The sequence below is a fragment of the Pangasianodon hypophthalmus genome, chromosome 10 (assembly GCF_027358585.1).
Source record: "Pangasianodon hypophthalmus isolate fPanHyp1 chromosome 10, fPanHyp1.pri, whole genome shotgun sequence".
Lineage (NCBI taxonomy): Eukaryota > Metazoa > Chordata > Actinopteri > Siluriformes > Pangasiidae > Pangasianodon > Pangasianodon hypophthalmus.
The window spans coordinates 15,232,731-15,245,234 of NC_069719.1; the positions used below are offsets into that span (position 1 = coordinate 15,232,731).

A 12,504-nucleotide genomic window follows, 5' to 3' on the forward strand; every position below is an offset into this window, starting at 1 on the left:
TTTACGTGTATGACATTTTTATTGCAAATATGTATGACTTATTGTATGACAAATTTTCCATATTTTCTCCCAAAGACCTAGTTTGGTCTTGCCAATTCCCACCTACAAGCTAACTCTCCCCCGATCACACAGCAGCTACCAACTTGGTGGGGAAAACACTTGGCAAGTGAAGCCAGCCTCCTCATCTTTGCAAAATGCGACTCATGCAGCCTGACAGGGCAGCGTAACACACTCGGAGGAAAGTGCTATCTGCCCTCATCTGCATACATGAGCTCACAGATGCTCTGTCAGGATTCAAACTCACACTCTCCTGAGAAAAGGGCACTTTTCAGTTGTGCCACTCAGGAGCCCAGATGTGTATGAACTAATGCATATAATGAAAGCATGTGTGTTGGGTTTGTATGAGGCAGGGGATTCAGAAATAGACAGGAGGCCTAAAGCACAGACTGTTGAAATGAATTGGTTGGGAGTTCAAAGTAAGCTTTTGTGGGGAGTCTAGGATTTCCATCCTCACCCCTATAAAATAGTATACCTGATATAGTGACCACTGAGTGTAGAGATTTATATGAAAAATGTCATTTTATAAATAGAATTCAGCAGGCATGCTAATTGGACAGCAAAAGCTATGCTGTGAGCTGTTAGGCTTTCAGCTCTAGTGCAAAACTAAACACTCACACCAAACATAGTTTGGCTGATCAGCTACATTTGGGGTGAGTGGAAAACCTGTGTAAACATTCCCAAACCAGTTCTTAATGAAAAGCAAAACTTTTTATCACATAATAGTGACCAGATTTCCATTTTGTGGAAATAAAACAAAGTTGCATTTAATCTGCATGTCATTGTTCAGTGGCTACTAAGCAGTGGATGTTGGTTCTTTGACTGTATACGTGTTGTGCGGATTTGGCGACTCCAGCTGAGTATGTTGGTCTTATAAAGTTTATCCTGCTGACCATATCTGCGTTGATAAGACTTCTGTAATATTTGCGAAAATGCAAATCTGATCTTCTAAAAGTTAGCGATGCTCCAGACGATGCCACAGTTCAAGAGACACAGTTACAGCTGTAAAACCTGTAGGCTATTCTTCATGACAAGTAATAACTTCTTGGGTGACATTATTTTATTTTCAGTCTATTTACATTACATGATAAGTTAATATTTTCGATTTTTTACATTTATTATATCATACCAATGTAAACATTTATTGCTAAAAATGATTGTCAAATTAAACCTATTTACACATAAATTGCATATTTATTTATGCTGAACAATTATACAGTGATAAAAAAATGTGTGGTAATATTTAAGTCACTAAAGGACTAATGATGGACAGTGTTATATACTCAAACAACATATTTAAATAACAGTAAAAGATACTTTATTGAGAAACAAAGATAAAGTGACCCATGAGATAAATACTTTTAAAGTACAAAATTCAAGTATACTATATGCACTTAACTATCAAAAATGCATGGGTATCTAAACAGAGAAAATGCAGGAGGATCCTTCCATGTTGGTTTAACATTTTATATACGATCAGTAGGCTTTCTTATGAGCTGTAAACAAAAAATCCCAGGATGCCATTTTAATGCCAAACAATAATGTGGTGTTATAATCATAAAATTAACCAATTAAGACAAACACTTAATGAATTTCAATGTGCCTGTGAAAGAAAAATTCATTTTGGAAATTCATCACTCTTGTTCAGCATATTCTTGTCTGTATCAAGGATTTATTAGTCATACTGTGGTGGTGGCTTTATAAAAAAAAAACAGACTTACGTTAGAGTTTTAAGCAAGAACGGAATAACAGAAACTACGTGGGCCACATTAATAGCATGTATGCAGTGTGAGTTGATCATAACTATATTAATATAAGTTAACCTAGTTACATGGAAAGAGTGCTACTAATTATTTCAGTTAGTATAAGACTCCCTTTATAAAGTGAGATCTTGTGAAATCTTGAAGATTTTTGTTGATTGTGAAAGACTTAATAAGTAACTGAACTGTCACATTGCCTTGTAGGCACTGCAACTTTCAGTGGTAACACGTCATCTAATGTTAGCTGACCTGAACTAACTAATTTATGACATTTTTAAAACACAGAATGGGTACACAATCAATTTGAGTCAGTTAGTCACAACAGTTGAAGTGGTTGAGTCAAACCACTGCTGCTGCTATGCATCTTCCAATACTGCATGCCTTTTAAGTTTCAGGTAGCAGTTAGCTAGCCAATTATGGTATTTAGCTAACTATATAATTGGAAAGCTAGCTAATGGTAAAATAGAGCAAAATGATTTCCACTTCCAGATATAAATAATTAAACTTACAAAGAGACGGCAGATTGACTAAAAGCTAAAACTTATTTATTTACTTTCTATACACAGTCATATAAAATCAAAAAAGCTAAAAAGTAGCACCTGTGAACAAGTTCAGTAATCACTGGGAGCAGAGTCACATGTGAAGAGCAATTTTGGTAACTGGGCATGAAAGAGTTAATGAAGGCATTGGTGGAAATCTTTGTAATTTGAAAAGTTAAGATCATTATTAGTTAAATAGCTTACATCTGTCTGGAAGACGAGTGCTAGGATGGTAATAAATGAGTAAAACTTTTATTGTGAACTCTAATCAGTGTGGTAAGCACAGATGCTGTATTCATACGCTTAGCAGGCTACCTCTTGCTTTTGGTTGGACTACGTGTTTATTTTCTCACCTGGCCAAAATAACACAACTTTAGCAGGCTTGGTAAAGTTAATGTAAATAATTCACTTTAGCAGGGGTTCGCAAAACTTTTACAGCCAGGAGACTTTTTAATATACCTTCTCTATTCTGTTAAACATGGTTAAATTATAAATATATGCACATGTTACAGTAGTACATCTATTTTTGCATATTTATCACAATTAAATGTTTCAGGTCTTCAAACTAAATTTAAAAATAAGACATAGACAACCTGAGTAAACACAAATACAGTTTGCAAATGATCATTTCATTTAATGAAGGAAAAAAGTTAACCAACACCAGCTGGCCCTATGTGAAAAAGTAATTGCCCACTTAGTTACTCAATCAGCCAATTAATCAAATTTAATTGATAATTGTTCAATTAAACATCACTTAAATAGACCTGTTCCAGCGATGTGAAGTAGGTTAAAGGTCTCGACAAGGAGCGCACTATGCTGCGTTCAAAAGAAATTATGGAAGAGATGAGCGAGAAAGTTAGGCTTAAAATATATCAGTCTGGAAGCGGTTACAAAGCCATTTCTAAGGATCTGGGACTCCAGCAAACTAGAGTGACTGCCATTTTCTCTAAATGCAGAAAACTTGGAACCTCAGTGAATCATCTCGGAAGTGGCTGGCCTACCAACATTCCTCCAAGAGCACATCGATGACATATCCAAAAAGTCACAAAAGAATAGATAAAGAATAGACCCAAATGTCTAAGGAACTGCAGGCCTCTCCAGCCCCGGATAAGGTCAGCGTTCATGATTCCAACATTAGAAAGAGTCTAATGGTATCCATGATCCAAATGATGACCCCCAATTCTTCTGGGATAATTTTCTGTGGATTGAGTTGAAAGCGGAACATTTTGAAACATGTGGGTCCCATTATATCTGGCTATGACCTAACACAGCATTCATCATACAACATCATACCAACAGTCAGACATGGTGGTGGTAGTGTGAAGGTGTGGGGATGCTTTGCTGCTTCAGGGCCTGGGCAACTTGCCATAATTGATGGAACCATGAATTCTGATCTCTACCAGAAAATCCTGAAGGACAATATCAGTAGTCCATAATCTGAAGCTCAAGTGCATTTGGGTTATGCTGTAAGACAACAATCTGAAGCACAAGAGCAATCCATCTCTGAAAGGCTCAAAGGAAACAAACCTTTTGGAGGTTTTGGAGTTGCCTAGTCAAAGTACTGAACCCCACTGAGATACTGTGGCAGGACATGCTCAAGGGCCTTCATATGCTATTGTATTAAATCTACTGTTGCTATTAAAGGTGGCACAACCAGGTATTAATTTTAGGGATGGCAGTTACTTTTTCACAAGGCTGATATAGGTGTTGCATAACCTTTTTTTTCTTCAATAAATTAAAAATGATCATTTAAAAATCCTTGTTCTCCTCATGTTCATGTATGAGGATATGAAACCATTCAGTGGGACAAATTAGAGGAAATGGGGGGGGGCAAATACCTTTTCACAGCATTGTATGCATCATAAATATGTGGGATTAGTCATGACAATTTTGTAAGCTTATTAAAACCTAGACAAAGCATATGTCATTTTTCCCACTTCAAGATTTTTTAGGTCAGCTTCCTGTCTGATGCTGAGCCCACTTCCCTACATGATGTCACATCAATCATGTTATTTCTATCAGGCACTTCCACTGCAAGGGCTTTGTAAAATAAGTTTTGACTCTGACTTATCAGGTAAGAAAATAAATGCTGCAAAATTAAACTGTCCTAATTTGTCCCAAGATACCCAAATTCACCCTGCATGCTTATTGGTATTCTAGTTATGTATTAAAAAGTGGTAAATGTGTTATGGGGTTTTATAGGCCATGTGAATGGTATGTACTTTGACCTGTACAGTAGCTCATGCCCTTGTCATGAGGAAGTGTCACCTGTCCGAACAGAACAATTCTCAGCCTCTTTTTCTTTTAAAGAAATTCAAAAGGGGGGTATGGGCGCATAATTAAAAGGTGAATAGCCTTTTTAATCAATGATTATCAACGACAGTGAAAGTGAAGTGGGTTTTGAAGCATGCCAGTGCTGGGTAAGTGCTCTGTTTCTTAGGAAGAAGCCTGTGTGTGTAATGTTCTTGTCTCTGAGCTCGAGCCTGTCTCAGCAAGCTGACGCGTTTTTCATCACACACTATGCTACGGCTAATGAGAAGAATAACAGCACAACGCGCTGTCCAGGCTTGAGCTACAAACATGCCAAAATGCCTTTTAAATTTATTATGAGACCCTGCTATACGAGACTTTGGGCATTTAAGGCGTACTATGGCGCTTTACTTGCTGTCTTTGTGCGCTATGGAAAGGCAGTGCTGTAACGGAGTGATTAGCCGACTCCCAGCGGATTTCCGACATTAACGCTTTCCCCGCTCATTGTTCTTATCGTCATCCGTTTCAGAGCACTAATATCCGATTAATCGGACCTGAAAGATGAATCATCATGAAGGGAGACAGAAAGACGTCTCTGTTTGTCCGTACTGCGATCTCCGGCCAGTTTCTTGTGATACTCAGCATCTTTCCTCTTCAGCTGGTCACCGCCTTCGCAGAGCCTGCCATAGGTAAAAGGCTTTCTCCACTCAATGCAACGCACTCAGCTAGGGACTTACAAAGTGCCTGCTGTACACCTTCAAACTAGGAGTAGTGCTCGAGTGGTGATAATCATACAATGCATAGACAATACAGAGGTTTCTTTACATTCAAACAAATGATTATAGTCTACTAAATGATGAAGCTACCTGCTTGTTTGTCTGCATCGTATAGGCTACTGCTCCTTAGTCATGCAGTGTTTCAGGTTCACCTTTGATCATGAAACACCTACAATAAAGCAGCTGTCTATACAAGAAATACAACAAACACTTATACAATAAATCAGTTGTCTAGTCACTGTTGTGTGTGATTTTTCAGCAGAGCAGTTTTGTAGAGACCCGGGTGTTCCCGAGCATGGAAACAGAACACCAAGTTCTGGTGTGTTCTTTGCGAACGCTGTGGCCAGATTTTCTTGTTTAGAGGGATACAGACTAAAAGGAGCATCAAAGATCACCTGCGTTTTATTCCAGAACGGATCATTAGGATGGAGACCAAGCCTTAAACCAGTGTGCCTTCCAGACGGTGAGTAAAAGTCAATTAAGCAAATAGAGTTAAAACAATAGTAATGATAATAGTAATATTAATACTACTTTTGCTACCTTAAGATCCAGCTCTAACCAGTCTAACCAGCTACCAGTTACCAAAGCACAGGCTGAGCTATTTGAATAAATTTAACAATAATTGATGGTCTACCAGCTTAACCAGGTCAGCCTGTGTTTTGGCAGTTTGTAGCTGTTCAGACTAACCTGGATTTTTCAGCAGGGAAAAGAAACATACACTCACCATCCACTTTAAACGTACAGCTGCACATTCATGCAGTTATCTAATCATGTGGCAGCAGCGCAGTGCAAAAGAATCATGTAGATACAGGTCAAGAGCTTCAGGTATGTTCACATCAAACATCAGGATGAAGAAAAAGTGTGATCTCTGTGACTTTGATCATGGCATGGATGTTGGTAGTTGGTAGTGGTTTGAGTGTTTCAGAAACTGCTGATCTACTGGGACTTTCACACACAACTGTCTCTAGAGTTTTACACAGAGTGATGTGAAAAACATCCTGTGATGTGAGCAGGTGTACAGGTATTCTTATTAAAATGACCAGTGAGTGTACATACTGATATTCCAATATTTATTGATTAGTTCCCTGATATTTTAGGCTGCAACCTGTGTTGAAAAGTAACATGTACAATGTTGATTCAAGCTTAACAAAAAAAAAATAACACTATAAAAGTTAATTTTTTTTTTTTTTAAAAAACTACTGAGTTATGTTCAGACATTTAGACTAATAACTTCATTGATTATATTTCACTGATTACATTTGCAATCAAGTTATAGGAAGTTTTTAAGTCCTAGTCTCCAGGTTCACTGATTAAAATGTACATAAGGACCAAGAGCCATTAATAACTTGAGAAAATGTATTTTGATCCTCAGTTTTCTTTAGTCTCATATAAGTTATATTGTTCTAGTTATAACATATGAGAGATTAACAACAGCAGCACAGAGTTATTTTTAACTTCTACTGTGTATCTGTGCACTACAAGCTTGAAATGAAGGCTATTTTTGTCTATGAAATTATATTGTTACTGCATTAAAAGGCAATTTGTTAACCTTTTTAGCCACTGTTTATTATTTGTTTGTTTATGGATGATAAGTATATTGACACTTTTAATGGAATACCCATTTGATTTCACAGCCGATTACATACATGATATTCAGTGAATAAAGTCTTAAGAAAAGCTACACAAACTGACTCAGCTACTAACCATTAACACTGCATTATTTTCACTCTTCAAACCAAAAGATTGCTTGTGCAATTGCAAATCTGTGCAATTCCTACTGACTTAACAATGAAAAGACGTGTTTAATAACCAGCACTTGCATGTTTTCTTCATAGAATGTCTTCCTCCATATATTGAGGATGCTGATGTTGCTAATAAGACCTACAGGCCAGGGGATAACCTTATTATTAGATGTCATGAGGGATTTCAGATCCGCTATCCTGACACAGACAGCATGGAATCAGTTTGCCAAGAGGATGGAACGTGGGACAATCAGCCCATCTGTCAAGGTATTATGTAATCTGACAGTAACCGTCTTACCAAAATGGGAGTCCTATTTTGTGCACTTGGGTAATTTGTGTCCAGATATCCACACATTTAGAAGAGAAAGCATTTAGATTTGTGTTCTTCTCAGTAGTAAAAATATATGGAAAAATATGATTCTCATAAACTACAAGATGTTTAAATGGAGACCATAGATTAGTTTTATTTGGATGTATATCTCTTGTTCAAAGCTGTCTCGGTCTATGTTCTTGTTCCAGGCTGCCTGCGCCCTTTGATTCCTCCTCATAGTTATTTGAACATCTCTGAGACACAGTTCTCCATGCCCATCGGAACAATCGTATACTACCAGTGTTTTCCAGGTTATAAGCTGGAGGGTGCAGAATTACTGGAATGCATGTATAGCCTCATATGGTCGGATGTGCCACCCCGGTGCCTTGACGTTGAAGGTGACTGAAAAGCCGCCATGCTGCTATATTTTTAATTAGAGAAGTAACATATCAGATACTGCTTGCACATTTGAAAAAAACAATGGAATATTAAACACAGCCATCCTGGCTGGCTTCTCAAGTTGTTCTACTATAAGATTTTATTATTCTATTACGTTATTATTTTTGCTGTACTGTAAATGTCATAGGGTTATTTGTTAGTTTATGGCTATTTATTTATATGTAGTGTATGGCCTTAATTTCAATCATAATTAAGACCAGTCCAATAGAAAGGACCTTGCCATTAATTATTATAATACATGTCATTACTTATTTTCAACTATGATCGTGTTACAGCATGTCCCTTACCTCCAATGGTGGAGCATGGAGATTACATATGCCATCCGCAGCCATGTAACCGCTATATCCATGGGACTGTAGTGGAGTTCTACTGTGATCCTGGCTATTCTCTAGTGAATGACTACAAATACATCACCTGTCAATATGGGCGGTGGTTTCCTCAGATGCACATCTACTGTGTTCGAGATGGTAGGTCTTCTGAAATTCTGAAGCAAAGCATTATCAGTATATTCAAATAATGACTCTTCTAAAAGACAAAACATACCCCTTGTGCTTAAAGTAATAAAACAATATATCAAATAAGTTGACCTATTGTCTTTAACTGTAACGTAATATAAGGGGTTCTCAATTCAGGCCTGAGGAGATCTTTCTTAGCAGGAAGAATCTCCTGGTCTAATGGATATGATTCAGTTTTCAATCAGGAGAACAACTAAATGTTACAGAAAAGAGGACAGCTAGAAATGTAAGTGAGCATCAATCTTGTGTAAAGACTGCAACTCATTAGTCTTTATTTCCTCAGAGACCACATGGCCTGGCTTTCAGGAATCTTTACTGCATGCATGGAAACCAGTGGCATTCACTACCTCAAGTGTGTTGTTAGCCCTGTTTCTAGTCATCATTGCAAAGATGTCCCACTGCAAATGCAAGAGCAGTCGGAATTCAAGGTACATCAGCTACATCTGGTTTATGTGGGATCAAATGATTAAAAATAAATTAAAATTTATTTATAGTTACGATTATGTTGTGGAATGTCTGGAAGACAGGTTATTTCCTCTTGTCACTAACGTTATTACAGCTATAAATAGTTGTTTCCTCACCAGGCTGTCTTTTGTCTCTCTTAATAAGACAAAGCTTGTCATGTTATATAGATACCAGAAAGCATACCAGAAAGCATAAAGTCCTCTGTCCCGAAGACTCTCCTGTGACAGAAAACATATAATAACATATATGATAATATATTAGAACAAGTGCATTAATATAAACTTGTGAGAATTACAGGCAGATTTATTGTCAAAGCTGTTGCTATAGAAAATTAATCAACACTTACTGACCAATCCGATTTGAATATTAAACAGAGCCATGGTATAAATAAAAATAATGGAAAAAATCTTTTCTAAGTGAAGAACGAGAGGATGCCAGGGGTCCAAACATCATAATAGTGGATGGAGTTGCCATACCTCTACCTTCCTACGAGGAGGCAGTCAGTGGTTCATGCTACCAGCCCCCACGTGTGCTTCCCTCTGCTGGTCCGGGATCCACACAGACCTCAGAAGAGCAGGACCCTCCTTCATATCCAGGGCCCACAGAAAGTCAGAATGATGCTCCATTGGACACTGGAGATGCTGACACATGTGACAGTATCTCAGAGCCATCAGAGTGTCTACAAGCTATGCATCCATCTTCTTCACATGATGTTGGGTTGAGCAATGTATCTGAGAAAACCAATGTGATCACCTCCATGGAAGAAACTGCTTCTACGAGTCCCAGCATAGATATTGCTGATGGTAAGTAGGCATTTTGGCCATCTGCTGACACAGATTCCTAATGTATTGGAGCTTAGGGAATGTAAGTGTGCACTGATAACTGTGTTTATATGTTGTCTGACTCCTTGTATCTAGAAATTCCTCTTATGGACGGTGGTGAAGAGGACTTCTGATACTGTGGACATCCACTGTACAATTTTGGATTTTCTCACTGCTGTATTTAAATGTTTCAGCACTCCACATTGGTTTAACATAGGCCCATTCATCTCTCTTACAGATGGGCTGTTATTATAGCCAACATTCAACACATTAACAAGGCAATAAAGGCAATAATAACATCATATGTTTAGTTCCTCATGCTTGGATCATGGGGAAAAACTATGCATTTGTAGTTAAACCAGTTTGTTTCAGTAAGAATTTCACATTGTTGGTCAAATACGGCAGTTACCAAAGGAGAAAAATTCACATTTTACATCTAGGGATTAAAATCGAATTCTGCATTTAATCAGTCAACTGTGTCTGGCTAGTCTTCACATGCTACATAACAAGAGACCATGAAATATACTGCTTTGAGGTAAATTAAAAATCTGTAAATTCTATTTCAGAGATGACTGAGGATACATTTTAATTACATTTAAATCATATTTAAATTACATTATTTGACAAATGTGTTCAAAACAGAAGATTTCATTAATGTGTCTGCTGCTTACAAGTACAAAAAGTATAAAAATTAAACCCAACCTTTCTTAAATCATTTTGTAATTTGTTTTATTTGTGTAAGCAAGACCACAGTACATTCGGTTCTACCAAAGTCTTCCTGACTTTAATAAATAATAGCTGGTTCTACTGGCACCATTCTGTGTTTCCTTTTTTCAAAAAAACACAAATGACTTATGTTTCTTTTTTTTCTCTACACAGATTGTATTGTTATTGCTCTCTCGTGTTCATGAGTCTCGGAGAACAGTAGCGTTTATGAACGGAAATATACCCAATTAGCACATATTCTAATTAACATGTTTCTTCACATTTTAGGTGAGAATAGAGTCAATGATCATTAATCCTGCTACTATGAAAGTGCAGCCATGATCGTTTTCTAACTGGTAGAATCGTGGCACTGATGATTTAAAAAAAAATTCTAAGTATAAGCCACCCAAGTATAGGCCCCTAGAATTTATTTATTTTTTTACTTCTTAGGAACATCTAAGAAACAAAGTTAATTTTGCGTAACTATTGTGACCAGTAACACACATAATTTTCCAGATGTTCCATTTTCCACAGCATAATGACCAGTTATAATAATTTTTATATTACTATTTCAAATTTATTTATTTATTTTTTTCATTTTTATGATAATATTGTATCTATAGTTGTTGCCCTGACATAAGACCCCTATGTCTAGGTATAGGCCTTTTAAAGAAAATCACATATGGAGCAATGTCCATGTACTTCTTTTAGTTCTTCTGACTTTGACTTTCTTTTAGTTCTTTTGACTTTGACTTTCATGTATTGACTGTGAAAATGGTATCTTTGGCCAAACCAAATTATTATTATTATTATTATTATTATTATTATTATTTCCCAAAATGTAGTCATCAGCTTCTTCTCATTTTCTTCTTTAGATTCTTTAGTGCACAGGAGCTGTGAGCCTAATGTCACTAACATGTAGGGGAAGCTTAAGGACACTTATGAGCAAACTGCATGCAAATCATCACTTTTGCCTCAAAAGAAATGATTTGACTAAATAATAGCATTTGCACACAGTTTTGTAAAAGAGCAGGAATCCTCATTAAAGAAAGTATAAAAAATATATATAAAATGAATTATTATCCCACACAATTTTGCCTTCAAATACAGGCCTCGTACTTAAGTGATGCTTGCACTAAATGATACCAATCTATTTGCTGAGAAAGAAAGTGAGTATTGCTTTATGTGAGGAGGCCTGCAATTCAAAAAGAAACTTTCACTAGTGTAACAAAAATAAACCTTGGTTCTAAGAAAATTATGCTCTTCAAAGGAAGAGGCTCAGGAGGAGGCAGCTAAACAAAAAGAGCCAAGTATGCACTTAGCAAGGCAATCAGAGCTGCCAAACTGCAAGACCAGGACAAACTGGAACAGCATTTTCAGCCTGGAGGGGTTACCAGATCAAAACAAACTACAAAACAAAATCGACTAATGTCAGAGCAAGCCCCTTACTTCCAAACCTGCTGAAAACATTTTACTGAAGATTTAAGAAACAGGATCTTGACTCCAGGCCCCAGACCTACAACAGCCAGTTTGTCAGCCCATTTACAGCCTCTGTCACCTAAATATTCACCATTGACAGTTCTTACCTTGGCTGAACATACATTCCTCTGCCCTGCACCCTCCCCATTACCGAACATCATGGCAGCTGCTTTTATTTGGGAAACAGAAGCATAAAAAGGCAGCTAGCCCTGATTGTGTCTCAGCAGCAACATTGTGGGCTGCAGGCACTGAGTTGATCAGCTGTGTCCCACCTTTGCTGAACTCTTTCACCAGTTTCCAAAAGGCAGTCTCCAGCCTAAACAATTACAGACTGGTTGCCTTAACCTCTGTTGTCATGAAATGATTACATACATTACATCAAAATGACAGGCAATGCTCTCCAGGATCTGCATGCAAGACTAACAGGTCCGTAGATGATGCTATTAATATGGCTCTTGCAGCATCTAGACAATCTTCTCTCATATTCCCACATTCTGTTTGTAGACTTGAGGTCTGCTTTTAATATCATTATGCCTGACATCCTAGACAACAGTGTTCCCCTCCCCATCTGCCACTGGATCCATTCATTTCCCTACCAATAGGAAACGGTATGTCAGGGTGCGTGA

General features: G+C 37.3%; 1 protein-coding gene across 3 annotated transcripts; it reads left to right on the forward strand.

Annotated features, from left to right (window-relative positions):
• Positions 1–4,476: 4,476 nt before the first annotated feature.
• Positions 4,477–10,828, forward strand: susd4 (sushi domain containing 4). 3 transcript variants are annotated; one of them, XM_026933717.3, is made up of 9 exons: positions 4,483–4,776; positions 5,136–5,295; positions 5,645–5,845; positions 7,218–7,391; positions 7,644–7,832; positions 8,169–8,360; positions 8,692–8,836; positions 9,291–9,676; positions 9,791–10,828. In XM_026933717.3, exons 2-9 carry the CDS (start codon positions 5,178–5,180, stop codon positions 9,826–9,828), a joined length of 1,443 nt encoding a protein of 480 aa, XP_026789518.3. In that variant the 5' UTR covers positions 4,483–4,776; positions 5,136–5,177; the 3' UTR covers positions 9,829–10,828. The 3 variants fall into 3 exon arrangements, with proteins under 3 accessions (XP_026789519.3, XP_026789518.3, XP_026789517.3); XM_026933716.3 differs by having other exon boundaries at positions 4,576–4,776; positions 5,642–5,845; positions 9,791–10,826; XM_026933718.3 differs by lacking the exon at positions 9,791–10,828 and having other exon boundaries at positions 4,477–4,776; positions 5,642–5,845; positions 9,296–9,621.
• Positions 10,829–12,504: the final 1,676 nt, after the last annotated feature.